This window comes from Mangifera indica, chromosome 9 (assembly GCF_011075055.1).
Source record: "Mangifera indica cultivar Alphonso chromosome 9, CATAS_Mindica_2.1, whole genome shotgun sequence".
Classification (NCBI taxonomy): Eukaryota; Viridiplantae; Streptophyta; class Magnoliopsida; order Sapindales; family Anacardiaceae; genus Mangifera; species Mangifera indica.
This window is the reverse complement of record NC_058145.1, coordinates 11,283,387-11,308,613: the sequence shown is the minus strand read 5'-3', so window position 1 is coordinate 11,308,613 and position 25,227 is coordinate 11,283,387. Positions and strand designations below refer to the sequence as shown.

Here is a 25,227-nt window from a genome sequence, read left to right as displayed (position 1 = left end):
CTATCACCAATAAGCTGTAATTATACATTACCTTAGTTGGCCTCCATGGTTAGTTATGTAAACGCACCACACTAACTAGAAAAGATACAAAATATAAAGTCTGATTATGCCTAAAAGATATCTTTATAAGGTTGGTCGGGAGTTATTGTAAGATGTAGCCCCACAATCAAAGGTTATTATTAGTCAAATCTCATAAATCCTTTTACATTATATATGATTGATTTGGATTTTCAATTCCTTTTCACTTGATCCGTTTTCTAATATACGTATTTATATGTATATGGACATATATAATGTATGGGCAATACCAAATAAACCACCTCAAAAACATTATAATATAACTTCTTTATAATTAAAGGAATATTTAACCATTCAAGTTGTAACTTGTTAGTTAATTAATCTTGTGTCCTTAGACGGGATAAAGAAGATACATGGACTTATGGATGATGTAGGTTTTTTTTTTTTTTTGATAAAGAAGAATATTTATGTGAGCTAGAATATCTCTTTAAGTTCAATCATATCAAACAAGTAAATCTTAGAATTCAATTGTTAGTTCCACAACCACTTTTTACAAATAAGTCATGACGTTGATCTGTATACGTGGGCTTCAAACTTATGTTCTCATCCTTAGAGACCCCAGTTTTGTCACTCAAACTTCGTAGGAAGCATGAAGAGTAGTCTTTGCAAATCTATGAATGGCTGCAGTTCTGGAGATGTAGACTGTTTCAGTTCAGTTCATATATTGAAACTTGTTATCTGGAAATGTTAATGGGACATTCCCGAGGTTTCGGGCCTGTTATATTTTAACCTTCAGAAACTGACATTACATCAGGCTAATTTCAGGTCACTCGGGCTTATCAAAAAACAAGTAACAGTAACATCGAGAGATCAGAAGAGAGGAGAAGACCAAGCACTACACACCCTTCAGGCCATCACAGTTCACAGAGGCCGGCATGCAATCTTTTGTGAAACTGGAAGACAAAATAAAGTAAACCACAGAGAATAAAGAAAAAGTCACATAAAACAAAACCAAACTACAACAACAGCAGCTAAAAAACTCAACATTAACCAAAAAGGACATGTTTTTTAGTAAGGAGAACGAGAAGGCGGACCCCAATGCATGACATTGGGAGACATCTGACAATTGAGTGGTGTAGGGCTAGTGACAGCCACACCGTACACCGGCATAGACTTCCCCGCGCTCGAAGAAGGCTCGTTCGGTTTAATCTCCTGATGGTGTTGTTGATGGTGATAGTTTTGTTCAGTTTCATCAGAAGCAGGCAAACTATGAAAAGAAGGATTGGAGAACGTGGCTGCAACCACCACCACTTGACTTGCCGCCGTCACTTTCCCCGCCACTAACCCTCCGAACACCTGCCCTCGCGCCCCTGCAAGAGTTACACCGAAACAACAAGAAGGCGAAGAAGAAGCAGCACCACCAGTACTCAGAGAAGGCGTTAAATAAGAGCCCGAGAGTGAAAGAAGATTAAAGGGTCCATGTAAAGAGAGTGAAGGAGCATGCGAAATGGGTTGACAGAGAGTGACATTAGAGACAGAACCCGAAGCGCTCATTATCGAAATACCAGCGAGGTTTCTTCTGGCGAAGTTGATGATATGATCAATAACATCCGCCCCAGCGGATATCTCGAGGATGACTGGTTTCACGGATGAGTCAGTATCTTTGGTGATGACAATGGGGGGTTTGGGCTTGTTCTTGGAGCCGGGAGGTCTTCCTCGAGGTCTTCTTGGGGTGTTATCGGAAGGGGTTTGAATAATCTGCTGGTGGTGGTCAATATGAGTCATCTTGGTGGCGGCGGTGGTGTTGTGAATGGTTTTGGTTTTGGAGGAAGAATCGGAGGTTGGGGGATGAGGGGAGGTGTGGTCGGAGGAGTCATCGGAGGAGGAGTGGGGTTGGGAGAGAGAGATAGCTGCTCGGGAGTAGTCAGCCATGGGAGAGCGGAAAGTTTGAAAGAGAGAGGAGGGAGAAGGGTCGAGAATCTGAACTGAAGAGTTGGGTAATGGGGTCTGCAGATAATGATTGACATATGCTATAATACTATTGCTTCAAAACACCTCTGAACCCTAAAAGTTCAGACGACACGCCCACTCATTTGCTTTTTGTGGGGTCCCCGTTTCCACATGAGCATCCAAAATTTGACAAATGTATTAGGACATTTGATAATTATCCAGTACAGTCAAATTATATTTATTTTTTTATTGTAAATAAATGTATATATTAACCAAAAAAAAAGGCAACCAGACAAACAAAAGAGTATACGAGAAATAATTTAAATTCGACTTAGTCACTGGAAGGATGGCATAAAACAACAAACTGATAAAGCCTATACTTCCAAGAGTTAACATGAAATTGAGAATGATAGGGCTATCCAAATATATTAATTTTAAAGGCCAAACGACTATTTCCCACCCAAGGTTTAGCGTTTTCTCAAAAGTCCCCCCTTTAACTATGGAAACACCAAACACCCACCCATGGTCAGTTAGATTTAACCAAACCCTAACGGTGGTAGGGGTAAAATCGTCATTTTAGCTATAATATTAAAAATAAACTAAAATAGAATCTATTTTGCCCCCCTAAACTTTAAAAACTGAAATTTTCCCCCCGCCTAAGTTTTAAAAAATGGCAGTTTCACCCTAGGGTTTGGTTTTGAAATCTCCGACGACCTCTCCGGCTTCGTTGCCGACGGCCGCTCCCTCCGGAAGCAACCTCTCCTTCCGACGATCTCTTTCCTCCCATTTGGAGGTCCGATCGACGCCCGGAGACGCCGTAGGAGACGAAGACTTCGTCGGGAAGACGACCGTCTTCCCAGACGAGGACGACGACATCGGCTTCGTCTGGGAAGACGAAGAACTTCGTCTTCCCGACGAAGTCTTCGTCTCCCACGACGTCTCCGGGCGCCGATCGGACCTCCAAATGGGAGGAAAGAGATCGCCGGAAGGAGAGGTTGCTTCCGGAGGGAGCGGCCGTCGGCAACGGAGCCGGAGAGGTCGCCGGAGATTTCAAAACCAAACCCTAGGGTGAAACTGTCATTTTTTAAAACTTAGGCGGGGGAAAATTTCAGTTTTTAAAGTTTAGGGGGGCAAAAGGAGATAAAATTTTCAGCCGTTAGGGTTTGGTTAAATCTAACCGGCCATGGGTGGGTGTTTGGTGTTTCCATAGTTAAAGGGGGGACTTTTGAGAAAACACTAAACCTTGGGTGGGAAATAGTCGTTTGGCCAATTTTAAATACATAAATAAATGCATTAAACAAGTGAGTCACCAATCCACCTTTAAAAAAAAAAAAAGGAACTTGCTTAACTTATTAGGTCTTCATAACAAAAGTAATTTTGTTTATGCTTCAGACCAAAGTTAGATTCGAATTGAGCTTATTTAAGCTCAAGTTTGAGTTCAATTTGAATAAATCTGAAACGACTCAGCCTTATACGAACTCAATCAAGCTTAAGTTATTCGTCAAATTTTTTAATTAAAAATTTTGATACAAAATAACATAATTTTAATAATAAAAAACGAGCCAAATTAAATTTGAACCAAGTTCGAGCTCAGTTATATATAAATCGAATCAAACTCAAGCTCATCTTAATTCAAATCCAACCCTACTTTAGATTGTTTGACTAATTTTATATACTTTTATTTAATTATATACTCTTCTTCTGTGAGAAAGGTGAAACTATAGGTCTATTTTAATTTATTAAATAATTTTAAGATATAAATAAAATTATATTTAATTATATAAAAAAATATTAAATATATGCTATTTTATGTTTTTAAAAATGATATTTATGGCTATGCTTTATCCACAATGATGGTAAGATTTTTTTTTTCAGTAAATAATCAATAATTTACCATTCTTGGTATCCACTTATCTTAATAAAACTGACGATTTTTAATACAATTCATTAATCTAATATAATACGAAAAAATTTAGATTAAGGTTAAATTTTTTGACACAAAATTTATTTCAGATCAATCTAATTTAATTTAAAATTAAATCAAGTAGTATTAAAATATTACTTTAATAGAATTTGTTAGTAACTTGTTTTGACTCAAATCGATTTGAATGTTTTAAAGAAATATTACTTTAATAGAATTTGTTAGGACAAATTATATAAATATTGAAAGACAATATTAATCATCATCGAAATCTTTACAGATTATATATAATTATATCTTTATATAATTAGAATTACTTATATATATATATATATTTTTTTTTTTTATTTAGTTAGAATATAATTTAATTAGTCAAATTATTGATGTGTTTTAAAAGTTGTAGTATGTAATTTTTAGACCATATAAATAAGACAAAATTTTATATTGTGTGTTTCATTAATAGTAAGTTGAGATAATTTGGTAAAAAAATTAAAACGATAAAAACACTTTTAAAAATGAAAATAATAGATAATTTCAGATTAATTTAGTCAAATTGGGTCAACTCAAATATTTAAGGGTTAAGTTAGTTTAAATTTAGTTTACACAAAATCTAAACTAATACGATACGAATACGATTCGATGACACAAACTACTAAGTAATCCTATCTATTTTTAAATACTTCATACTAAAACACTAATATCAAACAAAATAGAATAATAAACCAATATTTGCAAGATACACAACTAAAAACACTTTTATTCTCTACAAACCCACAATATTTAAAACTTCAATCACCAAAACTCTAAAAAATACAATGAGATTATAGAAAAATCAACCGATGAAACACTTAAACAATGAAAAACATTCAAGTTAGATTTATTTATGCCATCACCCTTTTTGTTAAAAAAAAACAAAGACCTTCAAAATATACACTTAATCTTCAACATCAAAAGTTAAAAATTACAAACAAACGGATTTTGGACAAAATCATGAGTGGAGTTTGATTTTTTAAAAGGGTGGAAAATTAAGAAAATTTGAGTTTATATGTTCAAGTATTTTTGTCAAAATGACAACTATCAATTATATGGGCATAAGAATTAAAAGTTTAGTTATTTACATAAAAACCTCTACAAAACATCTTCGCTATCAAAAGTTAAAAACCATGAATGATCGAATTTTGGACAAAATTATGAGTGGAGTTTGATTTTTTAAAAAGATAGAAAATGAGAGAAAATTGAGTTTATATGTATGGAAATTTCATCAAAATGGCAATTGATGATTATGAATATATTCAAGGTCAAATGAGTATTTTCCACCTAAGGTGTAATAAAATGAAGAATTCTCATTTTTTAAGAATTCTTATCAAAATGGCGATTCTTGATGTCACTAATGATAAATGTTACAAACTAAAATTAATTATAAATTTATTTTTTTTATTATTTTTAAATTGAAATTAATATATTTTAGAGATACAAACACATTAATAAAATTTTAAGGTCAAAAAATATTATTTAGTTATATCATCTCAAAGAGTTTTTATATAGATATATATGTGTGTGTGTCATTAAGTAATTAGTGATTTTAAATTCAAAATAAAATAGCATATACTCACATGATAATAAAAAAAAAAATATTACGAAATTGCATAGTCAAGCAGTTGACTAGTTGAAGCTGAATTTTCAAAAGATATTGCACATTGATTCAACTACTCATAAGATCTCACTGCATAACCAACCAAATAAATGTCATTATTTCACATACTTAGAAGCATGGAAATACTGTACAACAGGGCGATCATGCACTAGGTTTTATGGCTTTTTATTGAGAACACGAGGGGCCAAGGCTCCATCCCAACCTCACTAGATGATCTGATGTTTTGCTGCAGCCGCCCTATCTGCAGCTTTGCGCTTAAGAGCCCTCCTTGCTCGTCGCCCCGTTGCTGGGGTGTTTTTTGCAATCTCTTTCTGTTTATACTCACGTGAGGAACTGGCACCTGAGTGCTGCAGATTTGGGCGGTATACTGGCCTCGCTTCTTGCCGCCCAGCCCTAACGTATCCATTATCACCCCACCTTCTATTGCCAATACGCAGACTTGATGAAATACTGAAGTAAACTTCATCCAGATCATCCTGTTCATCCTCATATGGGTAATAATCTTCCAGATCATCATAGACCACTTCATGTTCCTCCACAACCAAAGGTTTAAACCATGTGGCCTTAAGAAGTAAGCACACACTCTCCTCGATCATATAATCTTGAATGCTGCACATAACAAAACAAAATTAATGAACAATTATGCAAGAAAGCATTGTGAAGTCACTCCAAATGTGGCGAAATCTAGCAAATCATCCCCAAATACACACATGGTATATAATTATCAATGATCACACACTTGGAATAGGTTTAAGGTAAAATTCTAATTTGTAATATCTTTAGATTCGTAAAAAAAATACCAGACTTCCTTTCTGTACCATATAGTATATACCAGCCTGCTCCTGAATCTGTCCTCAGTCTAATTAACCAACCAATCATTGCTGCTCAAACTTTCAGTGCCAATAATGTCATCAAATCAATTCAATTTATCACATGACCACATCCCCAGCCTCTTAAATAAAAGGAGCTCCACCTGACTCTTGAAAAGACAACTAGAGAAAGGGATTAGTGATATTACCTGCCGTCCAGGGAACGATGCACATCAAGGAACTCAAATGGATTTTTACATTGAGGACAGGTAGGTGTGTTATTGTATGAAGCCCATTGTAGGATACAAGTTACACTGCACAGCCAAAGTAACGGATGAACATCCATCAATGCTACAATTGCAAGTAATTGCATAACTGAGTAGAAAAACATGGGTTAAACTTTCCACTATTCATATGGAGCTGAATAGGTTAAAATGAATATTTCCACCCAACAAAACAAAGGAAAACAAAAGAAAAATAGATGATTTTTGTGGTTGCAAGGTTTAAGTAATACAAATGATGAAACTGGTTATGCAATACCTATATAAAGAGGTATAGTAAACATAAACACAAGTGTGAGCTTGAAATTTTACTTTGACCACCAAATTAATACGCTACCTCAAGTCTGTCTTGGTTCACTTTAACACTTATACCATTGTATTTTATTCACTAAAGTTGTAAAAAGAAAATATATAGTGAATAAAAAATATTTGAGAGTAAGAGAAATTAAGGAAGAAAGCAAGTGATATAATTAATTGTAAATACCCGAGTTTTGAGTGACTAGTTTGGCTCTTAGTTTACAATATCTTCTTACTTTCTTTTTCTCTTAGGTGAATTTCACTCTCCTATATTTACACAAACTTTATCTTATTCATAGCAATATATGTTGTTAATAATATGAAATGTGCATGAGTTAATAAAAAGGCAGCAGAAACAAAGAGAAGAGAAACGAAAAAGAGAAATATAGAAGTAGAATTTTAGGCTCAAAGAAATGATCCTAAACCCAAAAGAATAATTTTACAATTCTTTTTATTTTACTTGCCCGCTAATGATCTCCTTGAGCTCGAAATGAATCCAGCCCTCTGCTCATATTCATAGTTCTACTTTTATTCTTTTAGATGCATATCCATTTCTTTAAGACAGTACCTTACATTTTAGGCCTAAACCTCTTCTCCCACAAAACCAATAGTAAAATCTCAACTCATATTCCATTTAGATTCACTTCATTCTTTATATATAGCCATGCAGAAAATAACAGTGTTCAACAGAAGGAAGTATTTGTTAAAGGGACAGTCCAAGGGCACCTAGGTAGACTACACCAAAGTGCTATATAACCATATATGGAACAGAAGAAAGGAATTTGAGAAAAAAACCAACACATCAGAACACTTATAAGAAGACTCTTAAATCCCTAGTTAGTAAATATAAGAACGGAAAAGAAAAAAACAGTATGAGAATTATACGGATATAATAAGAAAAATAGTAAAAAATAAATTTGTAAGAAAAAGTCATAAAATTCAGATACCCAAAAAAATACGGAATGTGTATATATGGGTTTAATATGACACATCATCAATAATATATTTCTAAAAATATGACAATATCCGTCATAATTTTAACACTTTTTATAGATTTTTTAGTTAACAATTCAAATATAAAATATCTAATTGACTATTAAATCTAATATGACATAATATATAATCAAGATTCACTCATCACTAAAAATTAATAAGAGAGGTTAGAGATTTGGATAACAAAAAATTGAGTTTTTTGCTTTATATAATTATGACATTATAATAATTAATTAAAAATGCAAGGATGAATAAAATACGCGTTTTATATGTTTTGGACTTAAAAATTCAGAACAGCATGTTTACAATTAAAATAATTCGTATTTTTACTAACCAAGCTTAAATCTACACTTGTACCAAAAGCTTAACTCTATACATACCAATAGGACAGATTCTTGGGATTTCCCTTCTAACGTTTTCATGAGCACCTTGTTCTTTGAAAGGTACAAGTAAGGAATCAAATTGAACAGTCTCACACAGAGAGAAAGCCAAAATCATAAGCAACAATAAAACTTTTAAGATTTGCAACATAACAGCGAAATGATTTAGAGATTTTGATCAGACAAACCAGTAAGCATGCTCGCAACCTTTTACAAGGGCAGTTCCCCGAAGCACAATCTTATTCAAGCAAATTGCACAAACGCCACTATGGTTCCCATATCCCATCTCATCGTTCTCAGCTTTACTTTGCATTTCCTTCTGAAAAATAAGATTAAGAAAAAAATAATTAATTTTTACCAGAATCAAAATCTCACAAAAGGAAACAACAGTATGTACCAATGATTTGTCTGGCGGCTGAAAAAGCCGAGGAAAAACATTAAAAAAATGAAAAATTCAATCCTGAACTTCTTCATTGCTTGAAACCAAAAAATCTCACCAACCCAAAGAATGCAAAACAAGGTTTTCAACGAAACTTTGTTTTTTTCCTCTATTGAAGGAACTAATTAAAGTGGTCAAACTTTCACTTTTACCTTTTGAAGACACCGAACTTTCAACGATGACAGAGACAATTTTTGTTTGACTTTTCTCATTCAATCTTTAATCAAGTGAATTTGGTGATTTAAGTATTGATGAATTTCATGTATATCCTGGATGGGTTTCTGTGTATAAACTTGGAAAAGGGGTTTAATTTGGGATTTTGTGAGTTGCAACTCTCCACCTTCACCCTTAAATTGTCCATAAATGGTTTGTCCCTTTAAAATCAGAACAATCGTAGAGTCCAGACCCTTCATTCCATTAAAGGGAAAGAACTTTTCATTTCGCTGAAAATCATTGAAGCAAACCGAGACTTCTAATTTTGAACTTCTTCGTTGCTTGATATCGAAATCTCTCACCCTTTCGAAAGTATAAGACATAGACAAAAAAAAAAAAACATTTATCAAATCGGCTGAATAGGCACATTTTTTTATCAACGCTATTGTTTTTCACAAATCAAACGCTTATAAAAGACAAAAAAAATAAATAAATCCAATTCTGAACTTCTCCATTGCTTGACAACGAAATATCTCAGTAACTCTTTTCCAACTTTAAGAGATTACCCAAAAACTCTTTCAAATCAGTTGAATACTTAACAAAATCATAATCAAAAGTTTTACAAAGCTAATGTTTCCCACAAACCAATGCAGACAAACTAAACAACGAGAAAGAAACGAACAAAGATCCGCCGGCAATAATAGAGGTGAGAGAAGATGAAGTACCTGATCTGAGATGGAGAGGTTTACAAGAGGGTTGACCAGCTCTTCACCGTCGATCTTGATGACTGAAGAAGTCATAATGACGATGATTAAGTAAAAAACGAAATGTAAGAGATCTGGTATTTGCTCTACTAGCTAATCTAAATCTAAAATAAATATATATTAAATAGTTCAAAAATACAAAAAAGAAAAAGATAGATGCTTGAAGAATTATTCTGATTCTGAAGAGACAGTTTTGGGATCGGCTCGCCTAAACATTGGGGTAAAGATTGCGGCGGACCAAAAAACTGCAGCTCTTGTTATTTTCCGAGTTATTCAGTTTACCACCAAGGTTTGCCAAAATACCTTTTTACCTCTTGACGGTATAAATCAAGTTTTCTCACCCAAAATTAACCCATTAATATAAAAGAATCCAAACTTATTAGATAAAACCACATCAATTGGTTTACAAGCTGTGAACTTGAGTTACAAATTTGAGTTATAAATTTTAGTTGAATTTCAAATTTCAAACTTAAAAATGGAATCGAATTCAAACCACCTTTATATAAATTCTAAACAAAAGGTGTTTAGATTCGGTTTTGATCATATCAAAGCCTAAGAGCCTTTGAGTAAAATGATTCTACCTCAGACTAGATTAGACTAGCAAAACTGAGCTTAAATTTTAGAAACTTAAACATATGTTACGATAAAATGTAGTAGTTATTATGTAGGGCTAGATATGAATCGAACCAAGCCCAAACAGGGCCTGATTCCTTTTCAGCTCATTTTTTATGAGCCCAAACTTGAGCTTAGGTTTGGGCTCGTTGAGCTTGTTAAACACATATTCGTGTTTAATTCGTTTTATAATTTTAGTGTTTGGGCTCGTGTGTTCTAACTCGAGCTCGTATTTCAAGCTCGAAAGCTTGGCTTTAGACTCATATTTTAGGGAATAAACGGTATTGTTTATTCCAAATTAAAATTTTTTTCATTTGAGTGAGCGGCTTACGAGTCAAGCCCAGCTCACTCAACCCATGTTTGGGTTCAAACTCATATTTGTTTTTCGCTTAAAATTCAGACTCACACTCGTATTTGGGTCCGTTTAAGAAAAGCTCGGTTTGGACTCATTCGAGTAAAACTCATTTCAAACCCAAATAAACTTACTTTAAATCCAACCTTATTATTATGTATTATCTTATCAACTTGTAGTTTTGTTTGGGTTGAATTTTGAATAGCCACCTTACAAAATAGTCTTTTGAATAGTTATACGTGTCACTTGAAATGTTTTAAAATCATAGGGATGAATTAATGGTATAACAAATTACAACGCTATCTTTTAAAATTCATCCGACGAATTAAATGGGTTCTAAAACTCTTATCTTATCTGCCCCAATTACAGGTGTACCTGTTTCAATTTGACACAATCAGAAAACTTTTTTAAACCAAATTAGGAAAATAGTTAAAAAAAATTTTAAATCAAATCAAACTATTTTAAATTTTAAACCAAAACAAACTGAAAAAAATACAGTTTGATTCGATTTAATTATAATTTGAATCATATTTATCAATATCTTATAATACACAATAAATATCTTATGATATAATATGATATAAGTGAAAAACTATACATATCATAAGATGTATCGAATTAGTATGATATAATAAACGTATCTTATGATACGATACAATTATCAATACGGATCGATACAATTTTTTAAAGAAAATGATGGTACAGTATGAGTGTTTATAAAAAATTTTCAAATGTTAAAAATATTTGTGATATTTTTCAAAATAATAACGTCGATTAAATTTTCTATTATTTTATTAATATTTTATTATTTCATTTTTTAAAATATATATCATACAATACAATACACAATACATGTATGAAAAATTAGGTTTTGATACACGATACAATATATAATTTGACTACCATGATTTGAATTATTTAAAATCATTTATTTATATATATAATTTAATAAAATTAATTGAATTACAGTTTTCTACAAAATAATATAAACATATAAAATAAGTATAATATATATATATATATATATATATATATATAATATTTAAAAAAACGGCATGGTTTATAGTTTGGTTTGGTTTGAAAATCACTCAAACTATAACCCAAATTGCAAAAAATAATATGAAAAATTTTCATCCTAAACCAAACCGTTTTACAAACTAAATCAAATCAAATTATAATTTTTAAATAATTTGATTTGCTTTTACAGTTTGAATCAAATTATGCACACTCTTAACCCTAACTTATATATTTTTAATTCAGGAAATCAAATATTAGATAAAATCATCTAAAATTAATTACTCTAATTTAAAAGTGATTTGTCTTTGAAGTTCCAATTGGATGGGACTTCTGATAATTAGTTGACATGGGGTGATATGTATCAATTTTTTTTTTAAACAAGAATCCTTATGTAAGACAAATTGTTTTTACGAGATTAATAAATTATATCAAACAGAGAAAATCTTAAATCCAATTATTAGTTTAATAATTACTATACTAAATAAATTAAAATTTTGATCTTGATATATTATTAATAGATTTTAAATTTATACTTTCTTCTTTAAACACTCCACTTACACCATTCATACTGTTGCTTATGACATCTAATACCAACAAGGATGTCTCACGGAGCTTTTCATAGTATTCTAGGACATTAAGCTAAGAGTATTAACATTTCTATCCTTAGATTTTATTCAAGTAATTTAAAAACAACATTTCCCAAACATAACACTTTTATCCTAATTTTGGAAGTCATTTGGTTGTTAGTAATATTATGAATATTTTACTCTTAGCCTGAGAAACCATAAAGAAATTAGGGTAATAAGAGATAAATTATTATTTCAAGTTTTTTTGAGAGAAAAAAACCATTAGAAAACATTTTTATATTTAAATTAGAAGTGAAATTGCTATATTTAGGGGATTAAAAGTTTATGGAAAACTTGAAGAGAAGATACAATTTTTTGTCACCAACTTAAAGTATACAATATAAAGTGCTTTAAAAGAGAGGTTATAATAATGGTGATACGAATTGTAGAATGATTTTGTTATCAACTATATAATGTGTTGGACTATTATGTGTTGTGATGTATCAAAACAAGTAAAATGAGTTAAATGAATTATCAAAATTTTGAGACATGACATGCGTCATGACCAAAAGGTGAAAATGTGGAAAAAAAATGTTTGGAACTCCCATTCCAAGTAATAGGAACACATATCCTATTTCCCTGAGTGCTTGTTCAACTAGGAACAATCTAGTTTCATTGATTATTGTTTGTTCTACCAAAATTTAGACACAGTTGAATAATGAGGATGAAACGCTCATTCATCAAATAAGGAATGTTAATTCCACTCTCTAAACAAGTCGTTACACATGGAACAACCTTGTCTCTAAGTTCGTTCATGATTCTAACAAGTTTAGGATGAAAATAAGTCATGAAGGTAATATGGAACACTCGTTCTTGAAGACCAAAGGTCGTTCTAGGAAGAAACACCATCATTCTACTACATGTCACTAATTATACAAAATTGAGCAATTTAGCAACCGAGTAAGGAACACTTACAAGTCTAGGGTGTGTCATTCACTGGATAAATTCTAGGTCTTATACTAAAACACATCTTGTTACTGTCTCAATTGGGAAAACCCTTGGTAAGAGCTAGTAGGTTTAGGTTGTGATACGCACTGGAGAAGATTCAAGATCCCATAAATGGGCACCTTGCTATTGGCACCATTGATGAGACCATGTGATCATTGTGTGGAAAGTTGTTCTTGTTGCAATTGATCCTTTTAAGGGGTTTGAGGGTCCTGATGATGATGAAGGTGTTACTAGGGCAACAAGGTATATTTGTTTGGTGACATCGATGGAGTCACTAGTTGTTATATATGGTTGCTGAACCATATTAGATGTTGGTTACTACGTCTCAACCATCAAGCTAGCTATTTTTTAATGGTAGAACTAGATGGTATTGGGGGAGTAATGTTACAATTATAGTTAGATTCTTAAGAGATTTGCTCATATAAGACTTATATGTTTCATCTTTTATAAGCCATTAGAATGATGGTATACTAGAGATTGACAATGATCAAATATTTGCAATGGAATATACCTTATTTTAATGTCAAATTGTTGATATGATTTTTCATTATCAATGAAAGTACACAATATCGAGCCTTGGGCAAAACAAACTATGACAATGATGATATGAATTATGGGATAATTTTGTTATTCATTATATAATTATTTGATCATTAAGAAAGTAAACGAATAATAAAAACGAGAGATTTTAAGGTGGTTTTTTTTGCCCATAATTTGAGAGCCTACATTCTCAGTTATGTATTTATCTCTAGAAAAGATGTTTCCATTAAGTTTGTAAAATAATTAAAAGAAAATATTATATATATAGGATCTCTGGTAAATTTTTAGAGTCTCTTTTTTATGTCTCTATCTTTGCATAGTTTTTTTAAATTTATAAAACAAAAATGTGGAGTTACATATAAAAATTGTATCTAAACATTCCTCATTCAAATATGATTCTAGAAATTTATTTAAATTTTAATTGTATAAGATAAAAAGATAATTACATTAATTATATAATCTCGATTTGATAAGAGATGATAGTTTTCTCTTGTGGCACAAAATGAAACATGAAGGGAATCTCATAAGTGTTAAAAATTTCAACTATAAAGTAGAATTCTTATTGTTGTCTCTAAGTGATGAAACTTTTTATATGTATTATAGCCTAATCTATGGATAACTAATATGTTTGGTCATTATTCTTGTAACTTGTCACTCGATAGTTATTTGTTGAGTGTCAATTCTTATGAATTTGACAAGGAGTAGTTTTAATGTGTAACATAAATAGAAATTCCCATAACTAGCTTAGAGATTGTGTGGTAAAAATGGCTCCAGGGAGTTGGTAACTAATTGAGTAGCACTATGTATACAAATAATAGACACAAATTTATATACAAATGATAATATATCACTATGTGATTAGATGTTATTTTATTTTTAATTTAAAATTATTTAATTATATAATAATATATTATTATTTATATATAAATTTGTGATTATTATTTATGTATATAATTTTATTGTGCCTAATTTGTCTGGCTTATTGTATGAGCGCAGGAAAAATTACCTGCAATTACTAATTCTGAACCCCTGTAGGCCCAAGCTGACTGGGTTAGTTTTTTTATGGGCTTTTTATCTGGTCTTTTCGCCCCGCGCAGGCCCGACCTGGCTTGAGGATAACAAAGCTCATGCTTTTCTCTAGGGCCATGGGACAAACCTGGCCCGAGGTTTTCATATGAAGAGATCTCGCTACTGCCACGTCCATTTGTGATAAACTATAAAGTCAAAAACCCTTCAAGAATCTAGGTAACCCTTTATTAAGCCCCTGCATCATCATTTTTTCATAGGAAGTTGTCTGAAAAGGAGAGCAATTTCATCAGCCATTTTCCACACCCACACCACACCCCCCCCCAAAAAAAAAAAAAAAACACTACGAAGCTCAAGAGAGCAAATGGGCGAAGAGGCAAACTCAGCTACAGAGCATACCCAAGTCGACAAGGCCGACTATTGAGAACACTGAAGCGCTCCTCCAAGTTGATAATTTTGACTAATTTTCTGTCTCTATCTTTAGATTGGTTGTTGTTTGATCATTGCTTTCAATTGTTTTGTGTTTCGTAGGCTGCTAGATATGATGACATTGATGATATCATAAGCTTGGAATCTGCTGGTGTTTCTCTTTATTCCAAGGATTCACAGGGACGAACAGGTGACTTTTAATACTAAATATTCAGCTTAACCCTTGGAAATTTCAAAATCCTACTACTTTATTCCTTATTTTGGTCGAATTTGAACTAAAACTTTGTGTTGCACTTGTAACATGTATATGTCATAATTTATTACAACTTCGGTGTTTTAATGCGAAATTTTGAAATCAGTATATCCGTTGTTGCCTGACCTTTTTTAGACTAGTTTTCTATGTGTGCATATGATTTAATATATTATGTTAGTTAAGAGATAAAAGCTTTTAATTTGATCTATTGTCTAAGAGGGTATGCAAAAAACAAAAAACGAAAAAAAAGATTGATTCTGAAACACATAGGAGGTTTTGGTTTGGTTGAATTTTGGTATTCTTCCTTACGTTGATAAATGAGGAAGCTCATGTTTCTGTCTAAATTTTGGACAATTGCACATTAAATTCTATGATAGTTATTTTGTGTTGTGTTGAACCATAACCATGTACATTTTGCTCTTATCAACAATGTGTGAAGTTTTGTTTGATCTTGATTTCAACTTCAAAGAACTGATCAATGATGGTTTGAGCCCCAAAATTGTAGCAAAAGTTGACATTTATATTTAATATCTGGTGGATGAGAAGATCCCCTAATTCTAGGTTTATGTGCATTCAACTAATAATTTTCCTTCACCTAGAGGGGTAGGATGCGTGAGGTCTAAGGTCATACAACAACTAACATTATAAGTGGCTGAGTTAGCAGATTCAATTCATTAACAAAACCCTGAATATTTTGATCTATTGAGGAATGTGTGTTTCTTTTCTATTTACTTATTTTAACCTCAGTCTTTAGTCAATGCACTGCTAGTTCTTTCAATTTATCCATCATTTTAGTTTTCTGTAATCAAAATTTTTGTAGCTGACCTCCATAAATCTTAGCACTTTGCAGCTATTTTGAAATAAATTATATTTCAAACCTTTGCTCTTGTTTAAGTCTTTAATCACTCTTGAGAATCTAACTCCTTCCCATTATTATGAGGTGCATTTTAACTCTTCCCCTTGCTTCATTTATAAATTTTGTAACACCTTAACTTCTGAACAAATTCGAATTAGAATGTTACTTATTTCTATGACATCACTCTTAATAATTTGTTTTGGACAATATGACAATTTATATACTTTCTCATAAAGAATAATTCAATAAATCGAACAATTTCTCGAACTTGAGTCTCAACCTTTACATAAGGTGGGAAGAACCAATAGGCTACATGGAAGTTTGGTTTATTGGTTTTTTTATTTTTGGTTTAACCTATTTTTTGTATTGTATAAGAAAAATTTTTAAAAATTGTAATTGATGGGGTTTAAATCCAACACTCCATCTATTAATATAGTGTGTTTGTATCATTATGTCAAGTTTATTTATCTGTTAAAATTAATTTGCATATGGTTCTTTTTATTTATTAAAACAATTCACCAATTTGATCATTGGTCAACTGGTTTGACCTCCACTTGAAATGAGCTGCCCCTTCATTGAGTCGACGTCTGGTTCAGCTTTGAAAACATTGTTTTATTATTTTATTAGATTGGTTTTAGAGCCTTGCAATTCTAAGGACAAGAAGGATTGATATCATCCAAGATGAGAGTGGAAGATGAAGGATGATCTGACGATTGACAGAATTGGAACCATGAGCAATAGGGGAAAATGAAATCTGTTTTCATTGTGAAAGCAAAGAGGAACCAAATCATGACTATAAGTTGTTAGGGAAAGAGTCTATGTGAGAAAGAAAGGAAAGAAAGCTAAGCTGTCGGGTGAAGAAAATAGCCAAGCAGAAGAGTTGACTAAGAGCAAAAAGCTGTTAAGGGGACAAGCAGCAGACAACCTGGAAGAGTCAAAGTTCAAGCCATCAGAAACCTGGACCACTGAAGTCCTATATGCTGAGTTGGCAGCTATAGAGAAAGAAAAGGACAATGAGGAGATGCACAAAAGGGAGAAAGGAAGAATGGAGAAACAGATAGGGAAATAGAAGAAAGAGGAAAAGGAGAGACCCAGCCTCTCGAAAGCTAGTGAAAGTGTTTTTGGTGTTCATTTCCATTTTCTGTATTATCCTTTTGGGTAGTGCTTCATTTTCATTTGTTTTGTGTTATCCTTTTGAGTTGGAACTATTGTAAACAAACTTTGCAACTTATATTTTGCAAATACTGCAATACATTCAACTCAATATTACATTGGCGTTGATTCAATTAGTATTACTGTTACATTGATATTACATTCAGTTTACAACAAATATAAACGGTAGTTGTTTCTAAGCCTTCCAGGTCTTGTTCCAACTTCCATTAACCAGCAGATTCGCAGGTGAACTAGGGAGCTCTGGAGTCCAACCGCAGGTTCGTAACATAAGTATAAGTCAGGTTGTCCTTTTGGTGGATGAAGATAGATCAAATGACAGCATCATCCTAATCTTGTACGAGTGACAAGAGAAGAAAGAAATTGAGTCAACAATGAATTCTAACAATAAATTGATCGACAAAATTCAATAAAATCCAATTATTGAAATTTGATTTTTTATCTATTTATCTTGCTTCTCGGTTGATAGAGAAGAAAATGGAAGTGATTAAAGAGAAAAAATTTTAAAAGGGATGAGAAATTAAAAAGAATCGACCAGTTTGAAATCTCATTTGTTCAACCAACAACATAGTCCTATGTCTACTCAAAACCCAACCCTTGTACCAGTTAATTACAACCTAAGGCCAAACTTAATTACATACCCAAGTTTCAAACACAAACCTAATCACACCCTCAATCACTCCAACTAGATACACCCAACACAACCCATTATCACACCAACCCAATTACACCCACGAGTAAACACTCTAGCCCTCTTATGAGCAATCCAAGCCCAACTAATAGACCTGATCCAAAGCCAAACTAGTATATCCTAACACTTAACAATCTAAACCCACCTCACTCATATTTGATCCAACCCAGGTATCAATTAATCACCCCAAATCAAATTAACCTAACCCTATTCCAATTAAACTCATTCAATCCATCCTTGACTTGACTCATTTCCTTCAACTCTTCCAAAACGCAAGAGAAACAACCCATAATCCTCAAACTCCCACAAGCTCACCATTGTCCTTATCATGCAACAACCAATTGACACCAAAGTCAGCCCTACCTTCACCTTTCTAACACTGATCCTTCCCTACAAAAATCATCTTTTGGAATAAACTTTTTCAATACATTCATTGAAAGCCAAGCACCAAATGCCATAGAATTCATTGCAAAGCTTGTTCACATTGATTCAACCCCCGATGACTCATGTTGACTTGTCAAGTTTGTCTTTGACTTGTTTTGCACATCTATAATTGAAGTTATGAATGATATTGAAGTTCCTAGTTATGTTTTCTACACGTTGAGTGTGGCTTCTTTAGGTTTGGAATTTTACACGCGAGCTCTTTGTGATGAGCAACACAAACGCTTTACTAGTTGAATGAATTCGATAGAAATTGAAAGATTGAGAAATTAAAGAGTTCTTGTGAGAACTATTTCTATTTTGGTTCTTTATTGTTGAAAGTGGAATTGGAAGTGATAGCCCATGAGCCTTTAACAAGGGAAGAAGCGTTGGACTAGGCTCGGCTCAATTTAACTATGGTGGCATAAGTAATTGTAATGGGCTTGGAACGTTTGAGGGGCAAGCATCTCCAAATTGGTTCGATAGTTTAACTAAGTCCAATGATTTAAATGAGGGATAAGCCTCATTTTAATTAGGCTCACTTTTCAAGACCTAATAACAACAACTCCACCCGATACTTTACTTAAATTCCAATAATTGAAGGCAAGAATTTGAAATTGGTAGGTGGTCCTATAACTGATGTTGTTAAGAGGGCATTTATGTGAGAATTTTCAATAATGATTGCTGGCACAAATGAAGCTCTTATGAGCACATGATCAATTTTCTTAGTGTTAATTGAGAAGCTTTATATTATCTAAGGGAATTGTGGTGTTGGAAGTGATGTAAAAAAGGTTAATCAATTGCTTATTGTAGTCCATATAGCAACCATAGTTGAGTTGATGGTCTTTGGAGCTTGATTGGATTTTAATATAAAAGTTCTGTTTGATATCATCTTTGACAATAGGGAGTCTAGAATGTTTGAGAATTGCAGTCCACACATGTAGATGATATGAACTTTAGGAGAACTATACTTCAAAAGTTAGCTATCGAGATTGGAGAGTTTAAAGTCATTTAAACTCCACATTGGAAGTCCAAACTTTCTAATGTAAGATCTAAGTCGCATACCTTGCATTTAGGATTTTAACATACCACCACACTCCGCAATCTCGTTGCCCATGCGGGTTGACTATGTGTTAGCTCCAGACGAACACCAAAATGTTGGTGTCACCACCTGTGTTGCACAATTGTAACTGAGAGATATAATAATGACTCTAATATCAAATGATTTGAACCTTATGAGAACCATACCTCAATAACTAGCTATTGAGATTGGAAAGTCTAAGATTATATAAACCTCACATTAAAAGTTTATACTTTCCGATGTGAGATTCAAGTCTTATACATTGTACTTGAGATCATAACAGTGAGATAATGACTACACACCTCTCTTTACACTTGTTATTTCGTTGAGAGATTTGGGAATTGTTACTCATGAAAGTTCAACTAAAAAAGTTTTTTTTACAAATTTTGACCATCGCACATCATCTATTCTTGGCAAGTTCTGCTACTAGCTAGGGTCATCAAAACAATGTTCTCAAAAACCCACACCCTTGTTTGCAACAAACCCGAAATCAAAACAAAGAATTCAATAGCCTCACAAAACGAACCCAAGGCCACAAAACCTAAACCATTGATAACCAATTCGAAATAGACACTCGATCTTGAGAGGGTCTTTCCCTCTTCCATGAGTATGACAACGTGGGCTCTAAACATGATTACCCTTCATATGCTTCTCATATTTACTAACCAGTGTGTGCTTATGATTTTAAGGCCATTGAGATTTTAGACCTTTTCATTGCTTTGATTCAACATTTTGGGACGACCCACTTCGTTGATGAGGCAATTGAATTTCTTCACAAAATAACTTCTTATGATTGTGTTCGTACATTGTAGTCTAAATATAATTTTCCGTACTTAATGACAATGATAGGCTTCATGATGCTAGGGACATGTTTCGCAGTTTTTATAAAATGGATCTTCACCCAAATTCGATTTCTTTCTATATAATGTTCAAAGGATGGTTACAGAAGGGCAACTGGGAAGAAGCTAGCGAAGTGTTTGATGAAATGCTTGAAAGAAAAGTTAAACCAAGTGTTGTGACTTATAGTCTTATTGCCTTTTTGTGTAGCAAGGATGATGCGGAGGAAGCCAAGGGTTTGTTTGAGGACATGGTTTAAAAGGGGAAATACTCTAATGTGGTTACGCATGCATTGTTAATGGAAGGTTTGTCTTCTATAGGTGAATTTAAAGAAGCTAAAAAAAGATAATGTTGATATGGCATATGGAGGATGCGAACCGAAGCATATAAATTTTGGTGTGGTGATGACTGACCTTGGTAAGAGCAAGAAGGGACAAAAGCGAAGGAAGAGGAAGGGTGTTGAATCATCGAAGAACAATTTTCCAACCTTCACTTTGTGGACAAGGTGGCTCCCGTTGGGTGGGGTAATGCTAGGACTAAGTCGTGCCCACTGTATATGTATATCAAAGAATGGTGGCACAACACAAAAGCAAGGACCACTTGGAAAAGGGAATACACGTGGCAGATGCAACCTTGGGCAGTTAGAGGAGAAATGGAATTAAAAGGGAACTCTAGGCTAGCAAGGGAAGAGAATTTTTATATTCCTTGTGGGTTGTAGGAGAGAACTGACACTCTAAAATTTGCTAGGAACTTAGCTTTTTTTTTTTCCCACTTTTGTCTTGTTCTCTTCAATTTTGTTCGGCAATCAAGTTGTTTGCCTTACAGCTGATACTGTATTTGTTTCATTCAATCAATATAAGTAGTAATTCATTTCAGTATTTCTGTCAATAATCTTTTCAATTCTAAGCTTTTTCATTTGCGATTGTTGATTGTTGATCTGTGAGCTTGAACCATTCTGTTTGGATTAGAAATTGGCTGGGACTATTCAGAAACTATAGTAGAGAGGCAAAACTGACTTTCAGGATTGCATGATTTGTAAGATTTACCTACATAATTTATGTTAGTCAACGTGTATGTGAGAAGAAAGAATATAAGGGGCTTTATAAGAAAGACATCTGGCAGCAAGATGAAGGAAACAAATGGAATACAGCAAGGGAAAGGTGAAACAACAAACTATCCATCCTCCAGAGAAGGCACTGTACGGGGTAGCCGTGAGAGGAGGCAATCTGCATGCTAGGAGTTGCTAGAAGCTGACTTGGCAATACCAGATTGGAGAAGCATTAATGAGGGGAAAGATGAAATATAAGGGGGCTTGAGTGAGGGAAAAAGGACATTATGTTTTTGCATGTAAAAACTGGGAAGGGCCAGCTCTAGAATGCTGGAATTAGTTCAAGCTTTTGTATTTGGTTATGTTGACTTGTGGTTGGATATGTAAAACGAGGAGTAGTATTGTTCATCTGTAAGCATTTCCAAAAATCAATATAATTTCTATTGTTCAAACACTGTTTCATTACAATATTCACATTACATATTGAATCATTTTACAATCTAGAAACTATTGTCTTGCTTGTGGCTGTTGCGTTATTTGCTGTTGGGAGAAGAGTGTAACTGTTGGCGTAGTTCTGCCGCAGAATGCTAAGATATTCCATAGCACAAGCTCCGGGTACCTAATAATTTAGCACAAATACTCAGATAAGAGCCCAATAATAATATTTAGTCAGCGTTATAAAGAATCATCTAGCCTTTTCAGATTTTTTTTCTTTTTTGTAATGCTGACTAAGGTCTAATTCATCCACTGCTGTAGATCTTATCAACAATTCTATCTTCATTCACCCCCCCACCCCCCGGATAAAAGATAAAAAGATGATAACAAACAAAAAGCTTGTGTCTAAGCTTAACTGTTTTCTTCTTTCCATATCTAATATGACCAAATTTAGATTAAACAATCTAAGCATAGATTCAAAATTCTGAAAATTCTCTAATTGTTTTGTTTTAGAAAAAATTAAGAAAAAAAATTTATTAAACCTTATGTTTTCAGAAAATGATACTGATATTTTGTTGATGTTTCTCTAGGCTCATTATATGTTTAATTAATCCTGCTAATGTTCATGTGCAGCCCTTCACATGGCTGCAGCCAATGGACATCTTGGCATTGTGGATTATCTCGTCAGCAGAGAAGTGGTGAGGAAGAAATCTTCAAAATATTTCCATATGATTGCTTGAGATAGCTCTTCAATCGGTAGACAATTATCTGTTGGTAAATTTGGGGTTAATTTTTTTTTTTTTGGCATTATGAATCTGTTCACTCAAATAGTACGTTTATATATATATATATATTTGTAGCCAATAGCAAATAATTATTTTTTGTGTTTAAACTAAGCTTAATTGCTGGTGGTCTGTGCCATCCTAAGAAGCACGGAAACGCACAGGAGTGTGCATTTCCACGAATCTGAAACGGCCCGAAACTGGTACGAAACGTTTTGGGGCCGTTTCGGTAATTTTAGATAAAAGGGAAACGCGTTTCTTTAACAGAAAGAGTTTCCTATGCATACCAGGATTCTGAAAGTGTATCATAAATGAATTCTTGAAAGGATTTTGAAAGTAAATAACAAAAATAGTTTTCTGTGCATAATATTTTTCTGGGCGTCTTCTCTTCTTTGCTATCAATCTCCTTTGTCGTCAATCTGTTGGGCGTCTTCTTCTCTTCTTTGCTGCTTGGGCGTCTTCTTCTTCTGCTGGGTGTCTCAATAAATTAATTTGTTCCAGCAAAAAAAATGTAAATTTTGGCAACATATATAATACTGGATATTAGCAGAGAAACTCACCAAGAAAGCATAAAAAAGCTAATTATGGAACAATGTATATTTTTCAAAGAGAATGAATGTTATAGGAATTGGTAAAAATGAAAGAATATAAAAAAACATATTTGAAACAGAATTTTCTTTTTGTTTGTCCTCGAGATTATCGCTGGAAACATTCATTCTCTATTAAAATAGGACAGCATTCAATATATTTTGATAAAATATATTGATTTATATATATGTTTATTTTTCATTTTAAAAGATGAATATATAAATATTAATTTAATTTATACATACATGTTTCAAGAACTTGAATTTATAATTTATTTTTGGTATAAAATTATTTTGTTATATGTTATTTTAAATTGGTTAGAAAAAATCAATTGTTGTATTTTTTTAATTAAAATATAGGTTATTGTATTTTTTATAAAAATTTCGTATTTATAAAAAAAACCCTATATTTTTTATATTTACACGTTTCTCCATGTTTCCGTTTCCTACTTTTTTAAGAAAATACGTTTCCACGTTTCCGTTTCCGCGTTTTCACGTTTTCGTTTCCGTGCTACCTGCCATCTATCTTTCCCATGTCTGAGCTGCCTATGACTTCTTTTTAAGCCAACACACAAAAATCCAGTCTGATCTAAAAAAAGGATTGGATAGCAATGATTACTAGCAATGGCCACTGAATTAAGGATGTTTCACTGATCAATTTCTCCTGCATGCAAGACACTTATTTGGAATGAAAGCCTCACTTGATGAGATTATTGTAGACATATGTTTGATAGTAGTAGTGTTTGCAACTTCCGGTATGGTTGCATTTTGGCAATGAAATTCCCTTGTCTGATTGTTTGCCTTTCATGTTCTCTTCTGTAGAGCCTTACTTTTGTATCTTCTTTGTCTTGGATTCTGTTTACCACCACCTCTTTAAGTCTGCAAAGGATTAAACCATAAAAGTATACCTCTTATTACAAATATCATTGTCATTATGTTTAGTTATAATTGCTAAATTATATGTATGGGAAAGCTTTTTTAGTTTTTGTATCTTCTATTTTAGCGGGATGTCAATGCTTCTAATGAGGAGAAGAACACACCTCTTCATTGGGATTGTCTCAATGGACATATTGAGGTAATCACCATGATCCATATGTACACAATTTTCTGCCATTCATTTTTAAAGTTCTTTAATAGATGATTGGTGTGGCAGGTGGTTAAATTATTGATTCTGGCTGGAGCAAATGTAAGCATGTTAAACAGGTATTATTTCTAAAATCCAATCCCCGAGTTTGGTATCTCATTTTTCTCTAATATTCTCATCAATGTTTAATATATGTGTATAATTAATTTAGCCACCTATTGTTGTTCAGCCACGAGCGGACTCCAATGGATGAAGCTGTGAGTAGGGGAAAGATGGATGTCATTGACGCAATTAATGCAGCAGCAGCACAAGTTGAGCATGGTAATGTCCCAGTTTCCTAACTGTTTCAACTTGGTGAACTCTTTCTTCCCCCCACCCTCTTATTTTGCCCCAATTTTGTGAAGCTCTAGTGGGTTCCTCCTTATATTTCTTTGTTCCTGTGGTGATTTGGAATAATACAAATCCATTTTTTTATACAAAATTCTCCAAGATAGTGCCTGGTTGGGAGCAAGAAAGTGTGAGTTGAGTGGTTGCTTCTTAGTGCTTTAATATTTTCATTATTTCTAAGATTTCGTTTGCTCTTTCGCTCAAAAGATTTCAAACTATTCTTGGCATAAAACTAAGTGACACTAATGGAGGAATAAAGGCAAAAAGATCCTCACGCCTTTACAGATTCATTATTGTCTCTCTTTTCTTTGTTATGGCTTTGTTTAATGATTGAAAAGAGGAATGGAACTTATCTTGGAATAATTATTTTTTTACTTGCTATTGCAG

At 33.0% G+C, this 25,227-nt stretch overlaps 2 protein-coding genes and 1 pseudogene across 2 annotated transcripts; 1 reads left to right on the top strand and 2 right to left on the bottom strand.

The window, feature by feature from the left end:
- Nucleotides 1–813: 813 nt before the first annotated feature.
- LOC123226596 (AT-hook motif nuclear-localized protein 28-like) lies at nucleotides 814–1,989 on the bottom strand. The gene has a single exon (XM_044651146.1). The coding sequence runs from the start codon at nucleotides 1,948–1,950 to the stop codon at nucleotides 1,087–1,089; it is 864 nt and encodes a 287-aa protein (XP_044507081.1). The 5' UTR covers nucleotides 1,951–1,989; the 3' UTR covers nucleotides 814–1,086.
- Nucleotides 1,990–5,596: 3,607 nt separating this feature from the next.
- LOC123225293 lies at nucleotides 5,597–9,992 on the bottom strand (annotated as a pseudogene).
- A 4,526-nt stretch (nucleotides 9,993–14,518) lies between these two features.
- Nucleotides 14,519–24,794, top strand: LOC123226249 (ankyrin repeat-containing protein P16F5.05c-like). The gene is made up of 7 exons (XM_044650779.1): nucleotides 14,519–14,531; nucleotides 15,057–15,226; nucleotides 15,312–15,399; nucleotides 22,634–22,695; nucleotides 24,373–24,444; nucleotides 24,523–24,572; nucleotides 24,683–24,794. Exons 1-7 carry the CDS (start codon nucleotides 14,519–14,521, stop codon nucleotides 24,792–24,794), a joined length of 567 nt encoding a protein of 188 aa, XP_044506714.1.
- Nucleotides 24,795–25,227: the final 433 nt, after the last annotated feature.

What these genes read in the sequence shown, in the direction of transcription:
- LOC123226596 (XM_044651146.1), bottom strand. Translation starts at nt 1,950, where the DNA reads ATGGCTGACTACTCCCGAGCAGCTATCTCTCTCTCCCAACCCCACTCC.
- LOC123226249 (XM_044650779.1), top strand. An exon ending in ATTATCTCGTCAGCAGAGAA is followed by an intron (nt 22,696 to 24,372) that starts GTGGTGAGGAAG and finishes CTTCTATTTTAG; the next exon opens with CGGGATGTCAATGCTTCTAA. An exon ending in GTCTCAATGGACATATTGAG is followed by an intron (nt 24,445 to 24,522) that starts GTAATCACCATG and finishes TTGGTGTGGCAG; the next exon opens with GTGGTTAAATTATTGATTCT.